Below are 23,878 nucleotides of genomic sequence, written 5' to 3'. Positions count from 1 at the left end.
GGAGTTTAAAAACAGGGAAGTTATGTTGCAACTGTATAAGGTGCTGGTGAGGCCACACCTAGAGTACTGTGTACAGTATTGGTCTCCCTACTTGAGAAAGGATATACTGGCACTGGAGGGGGTACAGAGGAGATTCACTAGGTTGATTCCAGAGTTGAGAGGTTTGGCTTATGTGGAGAGACTGAGTAGGGACTATACTTATTGGAATTCAGAAGAATGAGGGGAGATCTTATATAAACATATAAGATTATGAAGGGAATTGATAAGATAGAAGCAGGGAAGTTGTTTCCACTGTCAGGTGAAACTAGAACTAGGGGGCATGGCCTCAAAATAAGGGGGAGCAGATTTAGGACTGAGTTGAGGAGGAACTTCTTCACACAAAGGATTGTGAATCTGTGGAATTCCCTGCCCAAAGAAGCAGTTGAGGCTCCCTCATTGAATGCTTTTAAGGCAAGGATAGATAAATTTTTGAACTGTAAAGGAACTAAGGGCTATGGTGAGTGGGCAGGTGCGTGGAGCTGAGTCCATGATCTTATTGAATGGCGGAGCAGGCTGCGAGGGGCTAGATGGTCTACTCCTGCTCCTCGTTGTTATGACTGTCCACTGCTTGGATCAAATAATGGCCACCTTGGCCAGGCCCATGGGGAGGTACATCCTCCCCCCTGCACCCCCATCCCTCTGTCCATCATGCAGCTCAGCCTTCAACATCATAATTCCTACAAAGCTCATCTCCAAACGTTGTGGTCTAGGACTCTGCTCCTCCCTCTGCAAATGGATCCTTGACTTCCTAACCCAAAGACTGCATTCAGTAAGGATAGGCAACAACACCTCCTCCACAATCATCTTCAATGCTGGTGCCCTGCAAGGCTGTGCACTCAACCCCTTACTATACTCCTTCTATAAGTATGACTGTGTGGCCAAATTGCCGTCCAACTCGATTTTCAAGTTTGCTAATGACACTACCGTTGTGGGTCAGATCTCAAACAATGATGAAACACAGCATAGGGATGAGATAGAGAATCTAGTGACCTGATGCGATGATAATAATCTCTCCCTCAATGTCAACAAAATGAAGGAGATTGTCATCGACTTCAGGAAGCGTAGTGGAGAACATGCCCCTGTCTACGCCAATGGGGTCCAAGTAGAAATAATCGAAAGCTTCAAGTTTTTAGATATCCAGATCACCAATAGCCTGTCCTGCTCCCCTCATGTCGACACTATAGTTAAGAAAGTCTTCTGAGAAAGTAGAGGCGTTGGTGGGCTAAGGAAATTTAGCATGTCAGTTACGACTCTCACCAACTTTTACAGATGCACCATAGAAAGCATTCTTTCTGGTTGTATCACAGCTTGGTATGACTCCTGTTCTGCCCTAGACTGCAAGAAACTACAAAAGATTGTGAATGTAGCCCAATCCATCAAGCAAACCAACCTCCCATCCATTGACTCCGTCTATCTACACTTTCTGCTACCTCGGAAAAGCAGCCCGCATAATCAAGGAACCCACACACCCCGGGACACACTCTCTTCCACCTTCTTCCTTCGGGAAAAAGACACAAAAGTCTGAGGAAACGTACCCACCGATTCGAGAACAGCTTCTTCCCTGCTGCCATCAGACTTTTGAATGGACCTACCTCGCATTAAGTTGATCTTTCTCTACACCCTAGCTATGACTGTAACACTACAGAATGCACCCTCTCCTTTCCTTCTCTATGAACGGTATGTATAGCTCGCAAGAAACAATATTTTTCACTGTATACTAATACACGTGACAATAATAAATCAAATCCAATATTTATTCCTCAAACGACATCACAAAAACAGATTTGCTGGTTGCATGAGCTTACTGTGTGCAAATTGATTCCCACTTGTTTCCACATTGGAATTGTGACAATTTCTGAAGAGCCAAAGGGTTGAAATGCCCTGAGACTAATTGTCCATGAATAAAAGATTTCTAAGATTCTAAGAAAAGTTTGGAACAACCTGCCACTGATACCTATGATCAAAGGCCACAGAGGGTTTCTACAGCTGGCCCTCTGCGGTCTCCCTTGGGTTGTTATTTGAGAAAAGGCAATCTACTCCCCCCTCCTCCCTACCTCCACCACCCAGCCTCCTGCACATGCGCCCAGGCTCTCCCTGATTCCACCAATGGGAGAGGCGAATGGGGAAGCAGGGGGCGGGCGCTGACCAATCGGCGAGTGGAACCTCTCGGGCCGCGCGCTCTTCGTTCAATCAGCGCCGCGCGCCTCCCGTCCAATCAGGGCCGCGCCCCGGGCCCGCTGGCCATTGGCAGCGCGGCACCGTTCGCCGGGGGAGCCAATCAGAGGGTGGAGCGGGGCGGCGCCGCCGACCAATGGGAGAGAAGCGGGTTGGGGCGGGTTGGGGGGAGTGGAGGCGAGCGGCAGTGCGCAGGCGCACTGGGCTCTCGCGTAAGCGGACAACATGGCGGCAGACGGGGAAGCATGAGTTATCTCATTCAAAAAGCAGCAAAATGGCTAGCAACAATATCAAGGTAAAGAGGGAGGGTGGGGAGAGGAGAGGGAAGGCGGGCGAGGAAACGAGCTCCGGGCCGGGATGGGGGCGGCCGGAATGGATGGATGGATGAGGGAGGGCGAGGGGCGAGAGAGAGAGAGAGAGAAATCCATGAGGTTTAGGCCCCGGGGTATTTTCTTCAGCCTGAGTCACATAGAGTTGTAGCCCTGGGCCCACACGCTGCTACCTCTTCCCCCCTCCAAAAGAAAACATCTCTTCACCCCAGCCTGCCTGCCCGGAATTCCATTTCACTTTCATCGCAGGCAATTTTTAAAAATACATCAATAATCGGTTCAGCCAGAACCAACCCCCCTCCCCCTCCGAAAGAGATAAGGGGGTGTGGGGGAGGGGCGCATGATGATTCATTCCAGCTTCTACTCTCCCTCTGTGTGTGTGCAACCGAGTCAGTGTCTCCAGCAATTTCAACTGGAAAAGAATACTCCAGGGTGGAAGGAAGCACAAGATGCAAGTGTGTGTGTGTGTTTTTTTTTAATCACAACACTAATATTAATGGGAAATTATTCGTGATCCGTCTGTCTCTCTGGACATTTATCCTCAAGAATGGTTAAAATGGATACCGACGTTTTTATTTGGGGAGGGGAGTCCAGTTTTGCACGTGGTCTGAACGAAGTCCCTTCCTTATGGTCTCGTAGTACTATAAATACACACACACCAGAGATCCTTTTTAAAGCCTCATTTATGATGTATGTTTAAAGTTTTATTTATTGGTGTCACCAGTCGGCTTACATTAACACTGCAGTGAAGTTACTGTGACTATGTTGTCTCATCGTGCTTGTGGCACACTCTCCTTTAACATTAAGGAGGTTTGGTAGCAACATCGTTCTGATTAGTTCATAGCTTTATAAAAGATCAAATTATTGTAGTCCAGCAATAGCTGCTAAATGTATTGTTGTTTTTAATATGTAAATTCTCTACCCTGATAAATCATCATCAGAATCACTGATGCACAAATTTATCTTTAAAGCAACCTGCCATTAAGTACTGTTAGTTTAATACTACAAATATGAGTTGAGCTAAACTATCTGTGGCAAACATTTTAAAAATTGTCAACTTAATTCAATTTTTCACATTCAGTTCAATATTTTGGGGAAGAACGACATTCATTGAAGCTTCTTGGTTGATGGTGGATTTTTCAATTGGCCTCACTTAGAGCTGCCCTGTTCATTTTATTTTATCAAAATGAATTTAGGACAATGGGAGGTTTCCCAAAAGATGATCTTTGCATAAGTTCTGAACTGAAATTCAGCTGTGACTGCTTAATGTTCCCGATATTTCATTTCATGCACCATGTGGATAATGCTTGAACCTCTGTACACCAAGGTTCTGTTTCCAGAAAATTCCTTTTATTAGGGATTAGGACTCATGGGGAAGAGGGTTGACCAAGAACTGGGCAGGTGATGGATTGGGTGATTACACCAACTTGATGTCATTCTTTTGGTTGCGAGGAACTCAATTTTGACTCAATTGAATACAGAGCTTTTTAAAATATTTATATTATCCTACCAGTATAGCTTTTCAGCTGTAAAGATGATAGAACATTATTAGCCCAGGGACTATCACTAATCTTACCACTTCCTAATATCAGTTGCTTTGTAAGAGAAATGTACTTATTTATGCTTCAGAATTCAACAGATGATGTTTTGATGCCGCCTTGCAACTATGCAGATCTCCCAAAGTAACACCTTTTTGTGATTCATTTGTTTTCTGTAATTATGAAAATAATTTTCCAATTCATTTTGTATTTGTTTAAATGTTAAAATTTTAACTTAGTTTGCTTTGCCCAGTTCTTTTTTTATGCAGAAATTATAATGCTAAATGGAAATTCACACTCAACAACCGTGGCACTTTCTAAAGCAACTGTAAAACAACAGTACTTTGCATTTGTGCAGTGCCTTCAAATGCCTTAGGGAACCTGGACAGCAGATTTGTCTTAAATCAACATTGAAAATCATTGCTACCACTGCAATCAGTTGGTCTTGCTTGTTGGAATACATCATAGAAAACCTCAAATTGATCTTAAGGTTTAATTTAAACATGCATGGCTTTTAATAAGCAAAACCTATTTTGATGACATTACTATTGTTTCTAGTTTCCTATTTTATCCTGCAGCAGATAAATCATGACATTATAGTAACCTATGGTTAATGCTGTATTCTGAGCAGGTTAATGCCAGAAATTGGGTAAGTGCCAAGCCATTCAATTTAATACTTGTGTGAAAATCCAAAGAAACTTCTGAGAGCAAGAATATAGAGTCAAGTGCTATAAAATGTCTGAATTAGGTGCTTGCCTTTTTATTAGTGGGGTGCTTTGGGTGGGGAGAAATTGAGTGAAAAACCATTATTTTGTCCCTATACATTTGCAAGTGTGAAAGAAAATTAAATGTTGCCGGATAAAGCCATCAATATAACTGAAACTGGCAGCAGCTCTTGGTGTCCCAACATGTGGAAATCAAAGATTCCACGACCTTCCGTAGGGTACACTGTTGAAAACCCTGCAGGTGGCAGCCCTCAGAAATGGCATGAACTGATGTGAACATTCCTCCTTATGCTGTAATGGCACTGATAAGAATCTCAAAAACGTTTTTCCTTGTTAAATGAAGCATAATTGAGCTTTTAGTGGACTTTAAAGTCAACTGAGCAACTTTGCTGATCTTAAAGCTTATTTTATGTTTGTGGAATGTCAAATTTCTACTTGTTAGTTCTATCCTTTAAATTTTAAGTTTGTTTTGTATTTGTTTCTTCCTCATTATCTTGCATATGCCTGATTACCTTGTGTGCCCAAATATTTATTTCTCCCCCCCGAAATTGTTCAGTGTGATTGGCTGTTTAGTCTGATAATGTCACTGTTGCTGGACTTTTGGAGATCTCCTCCACTTGGCGCCAGCATCATACAGATGCCAGGAAAGAGGAAATCACCAGGGTGGTGGATGTTGGTGTACAGCTTTCTTCAAGGTCAACAATGACCGCTGTCACTTCAACCATTGGCACAGCACAGGCGGTCACTTGGACCTTCGTTCCTTTGCTGGCTCTTTGGTAGGACTCTACAATTAGTTCCTGTCACATGCTGTTTCCCTGTAGCCCTGCAAATCTTTTCCTTCCAAGTATTTAACCAATTCCGTTTTTGAAATAACTATTTTTCACAGCCCTTTCAGAAAGTAATTCCAACTTGCAACAAGTCGCCTCCGGTTTTCTTGTGCCAATCATTTTAAATCTAAGTTCCCTGTTTACCACTGACTCTTCTGCCATTGGAATGTAACTGCTTATTTGCTCATCAAAACTGTTAATGACTTTAAACATCTCTCAACTTTCTTCCTGCCCTTCACCTCTCCAGAGAGCAAGTCTATCTTTTCTTGTCTTCGGTACTGTTCTGGTAAATCTTAAGGCTTTGACATTCTTCCTGAAGTGTGGTGCTTCAGATTTAACACACTACTCCAATTTGGGTCTAGTCAGTGCTTTCTGCAGGTTTAACCTTGCTGTATCGTGCTTTTGTGATCTCTTCCTTTATTAATAAAACCAAAGGTCTAAAGTAAAAGTAAAGTTTATTTATTAGTTACAATTAAGGCTTACATCAACACTGCAATGAAGGTACTGTGAAATTCCCCTAGTCGCCATACTCTGGCGCCTGTTCGGGTCAATTACCTAACCAGCACTGTGGGAGGAAACCGGAGCACCCGGAGGAAACCCACATAAATATGTGAAGAACGTGCAAACTCCACACACTGACCCAAGCTGGGAATTGAACCCGGATCCCTGGTGCTGAGAAGCAGCAGTGCTAACCACTGTATCATGGTGCCGCCCTTTTCAGTAGCCTTTTAACTTTAATTTATTTTTCTGCACATGCCTAGCTCTTTCCCTTCCTGCACCCCCTTTTAAAATGATATCAAGTAATTAACATTGCCTATCCTCATTCTTCTTACCAAATTGTATCACTTCTTTCTTTACGGTTAAATTTCATGTGCAATGTGTCTGCTCATTTCACTGGTCTGCTTTATGATGTACTGATGTATGAACATATATACATGTGAACTCAGGGCAGGAATAGGCCATTTGGTCCTCGAGCCTGCTCTGCCATCCAGTAAGATCATGGCTGATCTGATTGCGGCCTCAACTCCACATTCTGCCTACCCCTGCTAATCTTTGGCTTCTTGTTAGTCAAGGATCTGTCTACCTCTTCCATAAAAATATTAACTAACCCTGCCTCCACCCCTCTCTGGGGAACAGAGTTCCAAGGATTCACGACCATCTGAGAGAAAAAAATATCTTTGTAGAATCCACAGTGCAGGAGGAGGTTATTTGGCCATTGTGTCTGCACTGACAACAATCCCACCCTGGTCCTATCCCTGTAACCCCACATATTTACCCTAAGGGGTGACACTAACACTAAGGGTCAGTTTAACATGGCCAATCAACCTAACCCGCACATCTTTGGAGTGTGCGAGGAGACTGGAGCAACTGGAGGAAACCCAAGCAGACATGGGGAGAATGTGCAAACTCCACAGAGTGACCGAGGCTGGAGTTGAACCCAGGTCCCTGGCGCTGTGAAGCAGCAGTGCTCACCACTATGCCATCGTGCCGCCCTTATCTTATCCCCTTCTTAAATGGAAGACGCTTTATTTTTAAACTTTGTCCCCTAGTTCTAGTCTCTCCCACAAGGGAGAGATTCTCCTTTCAGCATCCACCCTGTCAAGTCCCCTCAGGATCCTGTATGTTTCGACAAGATCACTTCTCAATCTTCTAAACTGCAGTGAGTACAGGCCCTGCCTGACAACCATTTTACTTGTAAGATGAGATGTCTGCTACTGTTGTTTGCTGCATTTTTGAGTCTTGCCATACAGCAATGTCCTGTATACCTAATTCCAGGGCATGTATTTGTGTATCAGAAAGAGCAGCCGTCCTAATAGAGTCATAGAATCCCTACAGTGCAGTAGGAGGCCATTTGGCCCATCAAATCTGCTCCGACCACAATCCCATTTAGGCCCTAATCCCGTAACCCCACATATTTACCCTGCTAATCCCCCTGACACGGTCAATTTAGCATGGCCAATCAACCTAACCCACACATCTTTGGACTGTGGGGAACCCTAGGAGATATCACTGTATACTTCCTCTAGTCCAAAAAGCAACTGTTCACCATTACTCCCTCCTTTCTGTCCCATCACCAATTTCCCAGGAGCTTCAGTGTCACTTAGAATTTATACTTCTAGTTTATGACCAATCGTGGGTAGAATGCGCATGTCCTGAAAGATCTTACTTGTGTTGTGATAGTTGGACATGCTTGTGTTGCAGCATTGGCAGTTGTAAATTTCTGTCAACATTTCAGTTTTAAATTTTGTAATTTCAACTGTTGCAATGTAGTTTCAGGTTCTCGCCAAGAGGTGGCTTTTTGAGCAAGTTATTGGAAGTGTCCTTTTCATTCCATTTTAATCTGATTATTGCACCTGTAAATTATAATATAGTGAAAGTCAAGTATAATACACACTTACGTTACATGTAATGATTACTGTAATGCCAAAATGTAATATTGGCATTACAGTAAAATGATATATCCTTTAACACAGTGTGTAACATCTTTGCGTGGGGGGAGGGATCTATATTGTTGAATAGTGATTAAATTGATAGTTCCAGTTGAAGATATTTGAAATGTTTCTCTACCTAGGTCTCTGAGCTGGACTATATAATATTTACATAATATATTAAAGCTCCTGGTGCTTTTGAGTTTTATTTGCATTGCAGCATTGAATGCAGAAGGCAAGAGCTTTTTCAGGTGGAGTCGGTTGTACTGCGAGTTTGTAGCAAACCAGTGAGTTGTAAACATAAGAACTAGGAGCAGGAGTAGACCATTTGGCCCCTCGAGCCTGCACTGAAAATCAAGCACTAAGATGAAGGTGGCTCACATTTCCTGGACAACAAGGGTTGTGGAATGATGTGCTCTTGTCAGGGTCATCCATGTCTGAAGGGCATATTAAAAGTAGAAAATAAATTAACATATCAGTTATTGAAGGTAAGCATAACAATCACATATAAACTTAGTGATTAGTGAAACCTCATACTTCACCTTTGCTAATGTTACCAAGTGAAGTATATTACATGTTGCACTTCAAAGAACATTTCAAAACTTTATATTTCATTTAGTTTCCAATGAGAAGTGCCATGAATTTTAGTCTGTTTGCACCAGCCACTTCAGATTAGATTTAGCATAAATCTCGACCATCTGCAGTCTGACTACATCTGTTCTGTACCAGCCACCCTTTATTACCTGAATAAGCTTAGTGCTGAATACTGGCCAATTTTTGTGGTTTGGATTTGTCCCTATTGTAACTGGTTGGGAATGACTTCAGCTACAGTTCTCAGAAAAAAAGACTTTAATCCTGGGTTGGATTTTAACTTGCGTCCCAGAGATAAAATAATGGAGTTAATTGACCAACTGTGCCACCAAGTCCAAGATTTATATATTTACTTTGTAAAAACACCAAAATCTAACCATCTCATGTCCACAAACCATTTGAAATCATTGACTTGTTTCCTAAAATATTTATACCAACTTAAAGTATGTCTGCAATTTTGTGCAGTTGTAACAGGCACATGATGTATTGTGTAATAACCTGAGTTGTGTAACTGGAATAAATTTTATCAAAAGGATAAAGTAAATGTACAGTTATAGGGTGGACAAATTTCAACTTTATTTCACCTATGTAAAAAGCACAATTGAATGAGTATGTTAAAGGTCTAACGAATCTGCCCAGTGCAAACAAAAGAGCTTTCCTGCCTCATGCATCCACGTTGCATTGAAAGGGGCCATTTTGTTTGTTCATTCACCAAAGATCATGCACATTGTCTTTCTCATATGCAGACAACATAGCAAAATCACTCATTCACATGGTCTTTTATCTTTGCTACTAATTTTTTTTAAAAAGGCCTGTTCCTGTTTCGTGTTTTTAAAAACTTAATTGTCTTTTGGTGCCTGACTTGTGGAAACCTGTCATCATGCCTGAAGCAGCTTTAATGTTGCACTAGTGCAGCACATGGAGATCTCTCACTCCAGTATCGATGTAAAGTTGTCAGATATGCTAAGCATTGACAGATGGTGAGACCGTAACTTGTTACTGGGTACGTCTTTCTACGTCGATCTACATAGCAGCACCACTTGGATAACATTAGCTCTAATGTAAGGATCTTTTAAACTATAATATTGATTAATGCACTTAAGATTTAGGGAGTTTACATGCAAAATTGTGGAGCTCAAACTTAGTATTGTGCAACCAATTGTGCAATGGAATACTGCTTGAGTTTAATCAGCAAAATCCATGCATTCTATCAGAGAGTTGGTAGGCTTTCTGGGGTTTCTCAGTAGGTATACTATCCATTTTATGACTTGTAAGGTTATTTGGAACCTAGACTCCACATTGACAGATCCACCCAGTTACAGTCTTCCATCTTGCAAGATGATGGTTTACACTGGTGGTCAGCTCTGTGTTAAGCCTACCTGGTGTTCACATTCGAAACTGGAATGTCCTCTCCAAGGACTGGGCAAAATTTATGGAGACTCTGGCCCTTTGAACCATCAGGGTCCACTCTCCACCTTCCAGGCAACATGAATTGTTGGTTAATTAAGTGATTTGGCAAACTGGACGTACCCTGTTTTCATTATCAGATTGCTGAACCTGAGAGGATTTGCTTCTGAATTTCCAGTGCAAAGCATGTCATTAAGAGCTGCTTTGACTAGAAAGAAGACCACCGTACTACTTTTTCAAAATTTTTAATTGTCATTATGGGGTAACGTGGTGTGAATTCAATGAGACATTATGATAAAATCATTGGTTTCTATTTAAATGTTTGATCGCAAACTGTGTTTTAGTTAGATTGTGTCAACATGCTAAATTATGAAATAAATATCATGAGGTTTGTACTTGAATAAAGATAAAAGCTTCTCACCTTCTGTGAAGCTGGCTACACCAAAAGCTATTAAATTTACACTTCAAAAGGAAAAATCAAAAATAAGGGCTGTAACAATTTTTTACTTTGGGGTACTTAGAAGCTATCAATGTCTTTAACAATAGAAAATGTCTATGTTTTACAAAAGGAGATTATGAAAGAAAATGCCTTTATATCGTACCTTATTACTATCTCAGCGTGTCCCAAAGTACTTTATAATCAATGGGTTATTTTCTTGATAAAGCCACTGTTATGTAGGCAAGCATGAGAGCTAATTTGTGCACTGTCAGATACTGCATAATGCAGATTTAACTCTCAGCTAGTTTGAGGCAAGTGTGTGTAGCGAGATGGCCCAAGACATTGTTTTGAACACTAAGTCACCGTGATTCCTAGATGAGAAGGTCTCTGGTGCAGTTTTTGACTTGTACTCCATTAACTGATGTTGGCCATGTTAAACTATAATTTGGGGAGGTAGTGGCATCGTGGTATTGTCACTGGACCAATAATCCAGAGACCCAGTGTATTGCTCTGGGGACCTGGTTTCAAATCCCACCATGGCAGATGGTGAAATTTGAATTCAATAAAAATCTGGAATTAAAAGTCTAATGATCGTGAAACCATTGTTGATTGTTGCAAAAAACCCTGTCTGATCCTTTAGGGAAGGAAATCTGTCAACCTTGCCTGGCCTACATGTGACTCTAGGCCTACATGTGACTCTAGACCCACAGCAATGTGGTTAACTCTTAACTGCTTTCTGAAATGGCCTAGCAAGCCACTCAGTTCAAGGACAATTAGGGATGGGCAATAAGTGCTGGTCCAGCCAGTGACACCCAAATTCGATGAATGAAGAAAAAATGTATACAGGGGTACTAGGGAACAATGTATACTCAATACCCTGATGATTCATGCAGTGTATGTTTGCAAATTAACAATCAGTCATCCTTATCTACTTAAATTGTACACAACTGGCCCAATTCATCTTGCCCTGTGTTTTCTTCACTTGGAGCTTAAAAGTAAGTAGTAATGTGGCTACCATTAAGTGAAAGTTTGTGGTTAATCTGGGGTCAGTAGCTCAAAACCTAAATGATGAAACATTACTGAATTTGTAGCTGAAAATTGCTACCTGAATCTTGTTTAGCTGGTGAAGGAGAGGATAAACTATAGAGTAAATTAATTTGGGCTGTTTTTTTGCTATTTGTTTTCACCTATTCAAACATTTCAAAAATGGGAATGGGGATTTTCACTTCAGTTTAACATAATTTTATGTTTTCAGTAAGTGCTCTGCTTTATTCTGATTCTGCTTTTGAAAATCTTTTGAACATTAATTTTTAATCGATTTTGAGGATATTTTACAACATTAAATTTTATAGAATATACTGTCTCTAAAATTTGAAGTGAGAGACTTGAACATATTGTTTTTGTCGTGTATAATTGGAGTCTGATAAAATGTGTGACTAGTACAAATGTTTTGTATATCAGTGATTAGATTTCACAAATCCATGACCATGTGCTGGAGAATGAATGAGCTAAGATTCCATGATGGCCTATTGAATAAGTGACAACTGGACTTTAATGAGTCATCACAATTTAAGCATGTGTTTAGGTACATGGATTCCTTCCTTTTGTCTCTCCCCTTCCCTCTTTGTAGGTAATTAGTTTTGTGGTCTGTTGATTGTTTCCATGGATTTGGGATGTGCAAACCAGATTATAGAGTACAATGGCTAATAACCTCATGGAGACTTGACAATAGTTAAATGGTTAACAATGGCCAGTCAAAAAAACAGCTTTTGCAATACTGTTAATACTGCAATATTTTTTCCAAAAATATACTGTATTCACAAAAATTGTAAATGTACATCAGTTCAAATTTGGCTATATTTAAAGTGCAACACAGGTCAGTTTCTTTCAATACAGTATCTGCGGTACATCAGTATGCTTGCCATTACAGGTTATTTTTGCAATGTACAATTGTATTTCATGTCAAACGTTCACTGTTGCATACAGCCAGAGGGGTTTTAGATGGTTTGCAGCCGCTCTTTACACTAAGGCCGCTTTGACAGTGGCCTATTGATGTCTGCCCCCAATTGTGTATGCCCCTCAGCATATAGATCTGGATCGTGGAATGTGCCAGTTTGCAACACCCTTGAGCTGAACCAGACAGCATTTCCTCACCATCGCCAAGAGTGCCCAATTCATTCTTTGTAACATTGTCGATTCCCACCCTGCCTCAGCATGTCTAGTGTTGAAATCTCAGGCATGCTTTTATCTCCAGACTAGACAACTCAAATGCTATGCTGGCTGGCTTTCCAACTTCCACCCTTCGTCACAAAGCTCATCCAATTCTGCTCATATCCTGTCCATGTCCTGCTCACCCATTACTTCTATTCTCACTGATCTACACTGGCCCTCGGGTGCCTTGATTCGAAGCCTGTTTCTGATCAAATCTCTCTGTGACCTTGTTTGTCCATAGCCGCAGGATAAAGGGTAGGCCATTTAAAACTGGGATGAGGCAGAATTTCTTCACTCGGAGGCTGGTGACTTTTTGAACTTTACCCCAGAGGGCTGTCGAATCTCAATCATTGAGCATGTTCAAGACAGAAATTGATAGATACTTGCTACTAGTGACATGGGGATACGGGGGGGGGGGTGTAGAGGTAGATAATAAGCTATGATCTGTTTGAACAGTAGAGCAGGCTTGATGGGCCAAATGGCCTCCTTCTAATTCCTAAGTTCCCATTTCATACCACCTCCCACCCCACATTCCTCCCAGGAACGCTGCATTCATCCAATTCTGGTCCCTTGTGAGCATGATGTGGAGATGCCGGCATTGGACTGGGGTAAACACAGTAAGAAGTTTAACAACAACAGGTTAAAGTCCAACAGGTTTTGCTAACCAAATAAACCTGTTGGACTTTAACCTGGTGTTGTTAAACTTCTTACTGTGTTTTCCCTTGTGAGCATACAGCATATTGCACCGCAGCGTTGGTGGCTATTTCTTCAGCTGTCTCGACCATAAACTGTGGCATTTCCTCCAGCAACGACTCAATTACTCCTTTCAAGGCATTCTTTTACAATACTCACCCATCCAAATTATTTTCCCATTGACTTGATATTATTTACTCTGGCTTAGAGCATGGCATTGGTAGAAGTGGACTGTGTTACATGGGTGGACATGATGTGGAGCTGCCGGCATTGGACTGGGGTAAACACAGTAAGAGTTTTAACAACACCAGGTTAAAGTCCAACAGGTTTATTTGGTAGCAAATGCCATTAGCTTTCGGAGCGCTGCTCCTTCGTCAGATGGAGTGGATATCTGCAAGGGTGGAGGCAGTGGTTTTGGCGATGAAGGTGGTGTGCTGTCAGAAGCTTACTTTGGCCAGAAAGGATGCTAAAGTTGCAAACAGTCTGGTTCAGCAGAGACAGTGACCAGGGAGAGGAATCTAATCAATGGTCAGGGAACGGAGTTTGTCGCAGATGCTGATAAAATCCTGAATGATTTTGCACCCCACCCCCATGCACCTTGCCTCCTTTAACTCTAATCTGGTGGTAGGGGTTCCAAAACCAGTTGTACCATATCTATTGTCATATTTTCCATGGGGAAGTTGCTATATAAATGATGTAGTGATATTGTTGGTGGACTAATAATCCAGAGATCCAGGGTAATGTTGTGAGGACCGGGGTTCCAATCCCATGGTGAAATTTGAATTCAGTTAAAAATCTGGAACTAAAAGTCTAATGACCATGAAACCATTGTCGACTATCATAAAAACCCATCTGGTTCACTAATGTCCTTTTAGGGAAGGAAATCTGCCATCCTTACCTGGCGTGGCCTACATGTGACTCCAGATCCACTGAAAAGGGTTGACTCCTGTATTGGCCCAGCCAGCGACACCCACATCCCAATGAATATTTAAAAAAAGTTGATCTTGATTTTGTTTGTTTTTCATGAGGAATTTCTATAATGCTGATCCATCACTCAATCTTTTGTCCTTGATCCTATCTATGCATGACTATTCAAATTGACATGGTTCTGGTAACTGTGGGCCAGAAGAAAGTGGCTCAATTATCATTTTTTTAAGTTCTTCTGTTGACTTTCTTTTCCTGCATTAGTACTTGCCATAAGTCCAGGTTCACAGGAGGTGACAGTTATTTGAACCCTTAACCAAAGAGCCAGTCTTTTTACAAACCTGGTTCATGGTTTAATGGTTGCGATTGTGGGAAAGTTTAGTCTTTTCTTGCGTCTTGGCTTCATATACATTGTCTTTGGAGAAGGAAGCTTATTGAGTAATGAGAGGAAACTGATTTTATAGCAAATTAAAGCTTAGGATGATTAACACAGCTGAGGGATCTAGCTGGTGTGCAGTTCGGACAGCAGATAGAAATCTGTGACCGTTCAGATCTATATGGCTGTCTTACATATTTACAGTAAGAAGTTTAACAACACCAGGTTAAAGTCCAACAGGTTTATTTGGTAGCAAAAGCCACACAAGCTTTCGAGGCTCTAAGCCCCTTCTTCAGGTGAGTGGGAATTCTGTTCACAAACAGAACTTATAAAGACACAGACTCAATTTACATGAATAATGGTTGGAATGCGAATACTTACAACTAATCCAGTCTTTAAGAAACAAAACAATGGGAGTGGAGAGAGCATCAAGACAGGCTAAAAAGATGTGTATTGTAAAGATGTGACAATACACATCTTTTTAGCCTGTCTTGATGCTCTCTCCACTCCCATTGTTTTGTTTCTTAAAGACTGGATTAGTTGTAAGTATTCGCATTCCAACCATTATTCATGTAAATTGAGTCTGTGTCTTTATAAGTTCTGTTTGTGAACAGAATTCCCACTCACCTGAAGAAGGGGCTTAGAGCCTCGAAAGCTTGTGTGGCTTTTGCTACCAAATAAACCTGTTGGACTTTAACCTGGTGTTGTTAAACTTCTTACTGTGTTTACCCCAGTCCAACGCCGGCATCTCCACATCATGACTTACATATTTAATCAGAGACACTGGTACTTGTGATCTGTTCAACAAAAAAAGTTGTCTATTTTTAAAAATCTCTAATTTTGGTAGAAAAGTCAAATTTCAACTTATTTGTCACAATGTGCCCTTTTACAATACTGTGGAACCTACCTCATGGATCATGTAGAATTTGCATTGCCAAATTTAAAAATCCCAAGTGTCCTGTCAACTCCGTAACAAACTTGTACATTTAAAATTGAATTCACAGCACCTCATGCATTTCATTGTTTTTAAAACCTTGTACTTTATTTGTCCTGTTCTTTATTTTGACCGCAAATTGCAACTAATGCCATACTTTCACTATGAAATCCCTGTGATTTGATAACTTCAGTCTTAATTATGTTAGTGGTGTCAGGGAGGTTTAGCAAATCCAAACTTGGCCTTCATTCCCCCGACCCCTTTCATGCCTGAGTGCCAGTTTGGCTCAGCACATACCTTGGTATCAAAGTTGTGGGTTCAAACGCACAAACTGGCTGACTCTTCGTAAGTATTTTGAATGCTTTCTTTGCATTACTGATTTTCTGTCACTAAGTGTGGTGGGATTGTAAATGACCATTGTCAAAACTCATGCTGTATAATTAGAATGACAGGTATTGAACATTCCCGTATTTAGGCTTCATTTTCCTTTCGTTTTAAATCTTTTTATACGTTCAGTTTTATTTCAGTGCCTAAGCTTCAACACAGAAAATTCTGTTGATTGGCAGATATTAACCAAAGTATCGTCATACAGTGAGATGGTGCTAAGGAATATAATTTTTATCTATTAAAAAAGTTTATTGATTGATTTAGTCGCAAGTAGGCTTGCATTAACACTACAATGAAGTTACTGCGAAAATCCCCTAGTCGCCACACTCTGGCGCCTGTTTGGGTACACTGAGGGAGAATTTAGCATGGCCAGTGCATCTAACCAGCACGTCTTCCAGACTGTAGAAGGAAACCGGAGCACTGGAGAAAACCCACACAGGCATGGGGAGATAGTGCAGACTCCACACAGTGACCCAAGTCGGGAATCAAACCCAGGCCTCTGGTGCTGTGATGCAGCAGTGCTAACCACTGTGCAGAGTTTTTCTTGTAGGTTTTCAAAGATGTATTGATGTAAGGTTATAGTAACCTGAGAGAAGAAAGTTTGAGGTGTGAGTGCTCCGAAAATGGGAAGACACTGGCAAACACACACTTCAGTTTGTTAAAAGTTCAATTGAGAGTGTTTTAAAAAAATTAGAAATGGCAGTTAGTTGGAATATGTGCAGTACCTATTATAGAACATGTACTATGAATGGCTATTGCTATGCAAAGTAATATATAAATATATTCATTTCCCTTGGGTTTTTCCCTGAACGTAACAATGTTTCTACACTCATAGCTGTAATTGGTCACTGGTATATGAACAATACGAATCATCTTCCCCTCCCATTCATGCATGACTGCTTCAGCCTCCTTGCTGTTCAGTATGTTTTTTTTGTGTAAGTTGCCATTTAAGACATGGACTAAAACTGTTCCTTGGGTGGCGCACTCGGCTTCCGGCACCCGAGTTGCTTCATCTCTTGGCTCATTATCTCCATATGCAAAACAGCAAAGTAAATGTATAATGACATTTCATGTATTTTGGTAATCATTTCAGATTTGCAAGTTTTTTAAAAAAAGAACCTTCGAGCAATATTTCAATTCTCTGGAAATATTACCGACTTTGGCACGTTCTTCTCATACAGGACCTTGAAATGTAACATGCAATTCAGTGGATGTTTTTCTTTATCATTTGCCTGTGTATCAGTCTGCTTCTGTGCACTTTGGCTGCCATTCTAGTTGCTGTGTGTATTACTTCTCAAAGAACAGTACAGCACAGGAAACAGGCCCTTCGGCCCTCCAAGCCTGTGCCGTTCCTTGGTCCAACTAGACCAATCGTTTGTATCCCTCCATTCCCAAGCTGCTCATGTGACTATCCAGGTAAGTCTTAAACGATGTCAGCGTGCCTGCCTCCACCACCCTACTTGGCAGCGCATTCCAGGTCCCCACCACCCTCTGTGTAAAAAACGTCCCTCTGATGTCTGAGTTATACTTCGCCCCTCTCAGCTTGAGCCCGTGACCCCTCGTGATCGTCACCTCCGACCTGGGAAAAAGCTTCCCACTGTTCACCCTATCTATACCCTTCATAATCTTGTATACCTCTATTAGATCTCCCCTCATTCTCCGTCTTTCCAAGGAGAACAACCCCAGTCTACCCAATCTCTCCTCATAGCTAAGACCTTCTCTTTCTCTCCTCTTAGATCCCTTTGTCCCCATCTCACTTTATTGTCTCTTCCTCTTCCCCCATCTCAACTACAAATTATTCCTTGGCTGTCTCACTATTCGACTGTTATACCAGGCTTGAATCTCCATTAATTAAGGTCACAGCTACCCGTTCCGCGTCATGCCCTCTGGAAGGCCTATTGAGGCATCTGCCACTACTTCCATCGTCAGAGCAACCATAAATGTCGCTGCAGTGCAGCCACCCCCAGCCATCCACATCTTTCACTGACCTTACTGTCCATCATGTTCACTGAGGGCTAATCTCACTGACCTTCTTGTCCAGCACTGCCCCTTTGTACTCCTGCCAGTGGACCAACAATCACCACCAAAATATTTACACAGCTAGCAAGGCACTTGCCATCCCATCTGTGATCTTATTCTGGGCAACTGAGGTGACATTGTGGTGTTGCCTTGTTGTTCTTTGCGCTACTTGCCCTGCCCAAACTGCCATGGTGGCTATGTGAAATTCATCACCAAATCACGCCACGTCATATCCCAAAGCTCGCCCAGTTCTTTTTTTTTCCTCCTTTGAGCACATTCTCTCTTTCCACCTTTATGTTGCTTTTAAAATCCTTCCTTTTGACCATGTCTAGCCCCATCATGATGAAGGCCTCCCTCCTTTTAGCCCTCAGTCACAAATCACATTCTCTGTGGAGAGTTTTTCACTTCAACCTCTCTGCAGCGTTTGGCATGGTTGACTGCTGAATCTTCTACTAATGTGCGTCCTCGGTCCAGCTCAGTAACCTTTATCTCTGCAACTTCCAGAATACTCTACATTCCTCTGACTGGTCTCTTGGGCATAACCTTTGTCCCACTTGGTGGCTGTTTTATCAGTCTTTTGGTGTCCATGTTTTTCTACAATTGAGGGTGGCTTACAGCTGCAAATAACGTAATGCAGGTTGTCATTTGCATTAAACCGCACGACTGTCAAACTATAAAAAACCTCATAATATTTAAGATTAATGTACAGGACTGTCACTTAGCTGTACCAGTGGTAACTGTCTACTTTCCTTAATGCTTGTAAGAAGAGTGCACTCGTCAGGTCACAGTGTTGTATAATGAAGTGAAATATGCAGAGTAAAATAAATATCTGTTATGTACAGTTTACTTCCTTGGATGACATTGTGCTTGTGATTGAACTTTGAGATTGATTAATTGCACTTTTTTATGGGAACTTGTGTGCAAATCGTCTGCTGCATTTATCTATAATGGTGACTGCAAGTACAAGTATTTAATTGGCAATGAATGATTTGGATCAATCTGAAGATATAAAAGATGCTACATAAAAGAAAATTGTTTTTGTTGGTAACTAAATTTTGAAGTTATAATTATTAATCCTTCCTAATCACAAAAGGAATTTGGTAGTTCTAAAATCCTGGGACCACTGCTGTTTTGCCTTTGATTTTATAGACTTGATAAAGGACTAAAATAAATCTATGATCTACAACACAAAAGTTGATGCTTCATTTTTAAATTGTCATAAGTAATGTGTGAAATCTCCCTTCAGTTCTGTATCCAACCATTGCTGATATGAGAGCAGTTCTCTTTCCCCACCTGCCCCCTTCACTGTCAACTCTACAACTTTGTACTTGGCGCATAGACTGTATTATTCTCTGCTATACTCTATATTTGTTTCTTTGGACTTAATGTTCTGTGGTATTCAAATGACAACAAATGTATCGTGGTCACTCATACCAAAGGCCCAAATATCTTGATCCAGGAATTCAAAAAATTGAATACAGTAAGTAAATCATGGAATATATATCTTGATTCGGTGAGTAAAGATGAGCCCATTTATTTGGGTACAAATTTATATTTAACTTGGTTGACTCAGCATATGAGGTGATCATCACCCCACCCCCACCCCCACCCACCCCCCTTTTCAGCTTGGAAATGCATGCTTTACTCATTTCATATGGTACAGACTGTGCTGCCAAGATTGCTTGGAAGTTCTCACATAATGGGCAGACTGCAAATGGTGGGTGCCGAACATCACTGGATCCGCAGAAAAAAGAAAGAAGTCTGAAGCTGGTTTGAAGTTATAACATTTGCTGACTTGTCAGCCATAATGAGGGAATTTGGTGTTAATCAGAAACTGAAGATAGAGTCGGAGAAGATGGCAATCCACCCTGAAGATACCCAAGACCAAATGCTGCATCAGAATAGGCACAAGCCTGATCTTGAGAAGCATTTGGGTCTTCAGCAATTGGCAGTGGTTACATCAATACCAGAAATGTAATGTGGTCAAATCAAACGCGAGTGTAGCAAATATTTCAGAGCAACTGCTAGTTGCTTTATGGAACAAAAATGTAGTATGACGGTTAAAGATCAAGATAACTCAGACTACCAAAAGCCCTTGATGCAAAAATTACCAGTTTCCAGCGATTCATCAGGCAGTGGCAAAATACACAGTACCCATTGCGTCACATGGACAACATAGATGAAAAGCTCATGAGTTTCGAAATGCCCAGCAACCAAACTGGAGTGGAAAGGTTTGAAAATATTTCAAATACAGCCGCTGTGCTTTAGATTTCACCTATACGATAACGCGAGATGAAATAATTCCCTGTGGTACCAATCTGCATGTCCGATCGAATGAAGTTGAAGCCTATGGTAATTTTCAAACATAAAACCATGCTAAACATCAAGCACCCCGCAGGATTGTTTATGCATGTCCATGATACCAGTTGGATGGGTGAGAATGGAGTGAAATAGTGGACCGATAATGGATAGCTTGTGTGAAGAAAGGAACTTATTAATGCAGGATACGTTAGGATTGCATCTAATTGATGAGATCAAGATGCGCATGCGAACAGCAAAATAGCACCCAAATTACATGTACTTTTCAGCACAAATGCAAGAATGCCAAATTTCAATCATCACAGCAACTTACACCACACAGAAAAGGGTGCTGATTGCTTGGCTAATTCTGATCAACTGAGGCGTTGCTATGGAGAAAGCAACATGACACCTACTTTGTCAGGAATGAAATGGATGTTTGACTGCTGCCACTTGTCTCCAGGCTTTCTCCTGTTCATCCATGTTTCGTTTTCTTTTTGTTCTTTCCTGATTCTTAGCCTTGGCAAATGCGAACAGTGGCTGACAAGTTAACTTAAAGCTACTTTTGCTCCCAAATACAGCCGCTGTGCTTTAGATTTCACCTATACGATAACTCCGTTTCCCTACTTAAGTGCTGTAAAGAGCATATGTAGACCATTTGGCCCATTGAGTCTGCTCCACTTATTCAATGATACGACTGATCTGATACGATAATCCTCAACACTTTATCCCTGTAACCTTGACTCCCTTGCTGAAATCTGTGTCTCATCCTTGAACGTAATGATCCAGCCTCTACAACCCCCTTATTATGTCGGTTTACATTGCACTGCGGACTTGTCTACCTGTCCCCAGGGCCTGATGGGATATACCCCAGAATACTGAGAGAGACAAGGGAGGAAATTGCTGGGGCCTTGAGAGAAATTTTTGAATCCTCACTGGCTACAGGGGAGGTCCCAGAGGATTGGAGAATAGCCAGTGTTGTTCCTTTGTTTAAGAAGGGGAGCAAGAATAATCCAGGTAATTACAGGCTGGTGAGCCTTACATCAGTGGTAGGGAAATTATTGGAGAGGATTCTTCGAGACAGGATCTATTCCCACTTGGAAATAAGTGGACGTATTAGTGAGAGGCAACATGGTTTTGTGAAGAGGGGTCGTGTCTCACGAACTTGATCGAGTTTTTTGAGGAAGTGACGAAGATGATTGAGGGTAGGGCAGTGGATGTTGTCTACATGGACTTCAGTAAGGCCTTTGACAAGGTCCCTCATGGCAGACTGGTGCAGAAAGTGAAGTCGCATGGGATCAGAGGTGAGCTGGCAAGGTGGATACAAAACTGACTCGGTCAAAGAAGATAGAGGGTAGCAGTGGAAGGGTGCGTTTCTGAATGGAGGGCTGTGACAAATGGTGTTCCTCAGGGATCAGTACTGGGACCGTTGCTGTTTGTAATATATATATATATGATATGGAGGAAAATGTAACTTGATTGATTAGTAAGTTTGCGGACGACAGGTTGGTGGATTTGCGGATAGCCATGAGGACCATCAGAGCATACAGCAGGATATAGATCAGTTGGAAACTTGGGCGGAGAGATGGCAGATGGAGTTTAATCCGGACAAATGTGAGGTAATGCATTTTGGAAGGTCTAATACAGATAGGAAATATGCAGTAAATGGCAGCGCCCTTATGAGTATTGATAGGCAAAGGGATCTGGGTGTACAGGTACACAGGTCACAAAGTGGCAATGCAGGTGGAAAAGGTAGTCAAGAAGGCATACGGCATGCTTGCCTTCATCGGCCAGGGTATTGAGTTTAAAAATTGGCAAGTCATGTTGCAGCTTTATAAGAACCTTAGGCCGCACTTGGAATATAGTGTTCAATTCTGGTCACCACACTACTAGAAGGATGTGGAGGCTTTGGAGAGGGTATAGAAAAGATCTTCTGGGATGTTGCCTGGTATGGAGGGCATTAGCTATGAGGAGAGGTTGGAGAAACTTGGTTTGTTCTCACTGGAGCGACAGAGGTTGAGGGGAGACCTGATAGAAGTCTGCAAGATTATGAGAGGCATGGATAGAGTGGATAGTCAGAAGCTTTTTCCCAGGGTGGAAGAGTCAATTACTAGGGGGCATAGGTTTAAGCTGCGAGGGGCAAGGTTTAAAGGAGATGTACGAGGCAGATCTTTTACACAGTGGTGGGTGCCTGGAACTCGTTGCCGGGGGAGGTAGTGGAAGTGGATACGGTAGTGACTTTTAAGGGGCGTCTTGACAAGTACATGAATAGGATGGGAATAGAGGGATATGGTGCCCAGAAGGGTTACGGGTTTTAGTTCAGTCGGGCAGCATGGTCGGTGCAGGCTTGGAGGGCTGAAGGGCCTGTTCCTGTGCTGTAATTTTCTTTGTTCTCTGTGGTGAAGAATTCCTCCTCATTTCTCTGAAATGGGCCACACCTTACTCTGCAATTATGCTCTCTGGTCCCAGGCACTCCTACAAGGGGAACAGCCTCTTGGCATCTAATTTTTGTTTGTGACAAAGATCTTTCCATCACTCCCTGTTCCAGATCGTTCTGTCAGTTTTCTGCACTTGTAAGAGTCGATGTCTTTGTTTAATATGTATACCATGTGATACTTGACGTGGAGATGCCGGCGTTGGACTGGGGTGAACACAGTAAGAGTTTTAACACCAGGTTAAAGTCCAACAGGTTTATTTGGTAGCAAATACCATTAGCTTTCGGAGCGCTGCTGCTTCGTCAGATGGAGTGGAAATGTGCTCTCAAACAGGGCACAGACACAAAATCAAGTTACAGAATACTGATTAGAATGCGAAACCCTACAGCCAACCAGATCTTAAAGATACAGACAATGTGGGTGGAGGGAGCATTAAGCGCAGGTTAAAGAGATGTGTATTGTCTCCAGACAGGATAGCCCGCAAGTCCAGGAGGCAAGCTGTGGGGGGTTACTGATAATGTGACATAAATACCTAAAAAGAGGCCACCATCCCGGTTTAGGCCATCCTCGTGTGCGGAACTTGGCTATCAGTTTCTGCTCAGCGACTCTGCGCTGTCGTGTGTCGTGAAGGCCGCCTTGGAGAACGCTTACCTGAAGATCAGAGGCTGAATGCACATGACTGCTGAAGTGCTCCCCCACAGGAAGAGAACAGTCTTGCCTGCTGATTGTCGAGCGGTGTTCATTCATCCGTTGTCATAGCGTCTGCATGGTTTCCCCAATGTACCATGCCTCGGGACATCCTTTCCTGCAGTGTATCAGGTAGACAACGTTGGCCGAGTTGCAAGAGTCGGTACCGTGTACCTGGTAGATGGTTTCTCACGTGAGATGATGGCATCCGTGTCGATGGTCTGGCAAGCGACACACGACAGCGCAGAGTCGCTGAGCAGAAACTGATAGCCAAGTTCCGCACACAGGACGGCTTCAACCGGGATGTTGCATTTATGTCACATTATCAATAACCCCCACGGCTTGTCTCCTGGACTTGCGGGCTATCCTGTCTGGAGACAATACACATCTCTTTAACCTGTGCTTAATGCTCCCT

At 42.0% G+C, this 23,878-nt stretch overlaps 1 protein-coding gene across 1 annotated transcript in view; it reads left to right on the top strand.

The window, feature by feature from the left end:
- Nucleotides 1–2,386: 2,386 nt before the first annotated feature.
- The window catches only part of usp10 (ubiquitin specific peptidase 10), a 73,242-nt gene continuing 51,750 nt past the window's right edge, over nucleotides 2,387–23,878 (top strand). The window contains exon 1 of the mRNA XM_078210596.1: nucleotides 2,387–2,509. Coding sequence (XP_078066722.1) covers nucleotides 2,489–2,509 — 21 coding nt within the window. The 5' untranslated portion in view covers nucleotides 2,387–2,488. The remainder of the gene's footprint in view (nucleotides 2,510–23,878) is intronic.

The sequence above is a fragment of the Mustelus asterias genome, chromosome 4, assembly GCF_964213995.1.
Source record: "Mustelus asterias chromosome 4, sMusAst1.hap1.1, whole genome shotgun sequence".
Classification (NCBI taxonomy): Eukaryota; Metazoa; Chordata; class Chondrichthyes; order Carcharhiniformes; family Triakidae; genus Mustelus; species Mustelus asterias.
This window is presented reverse-complemented; position numbering and strand designations above follow the sequence as displayed.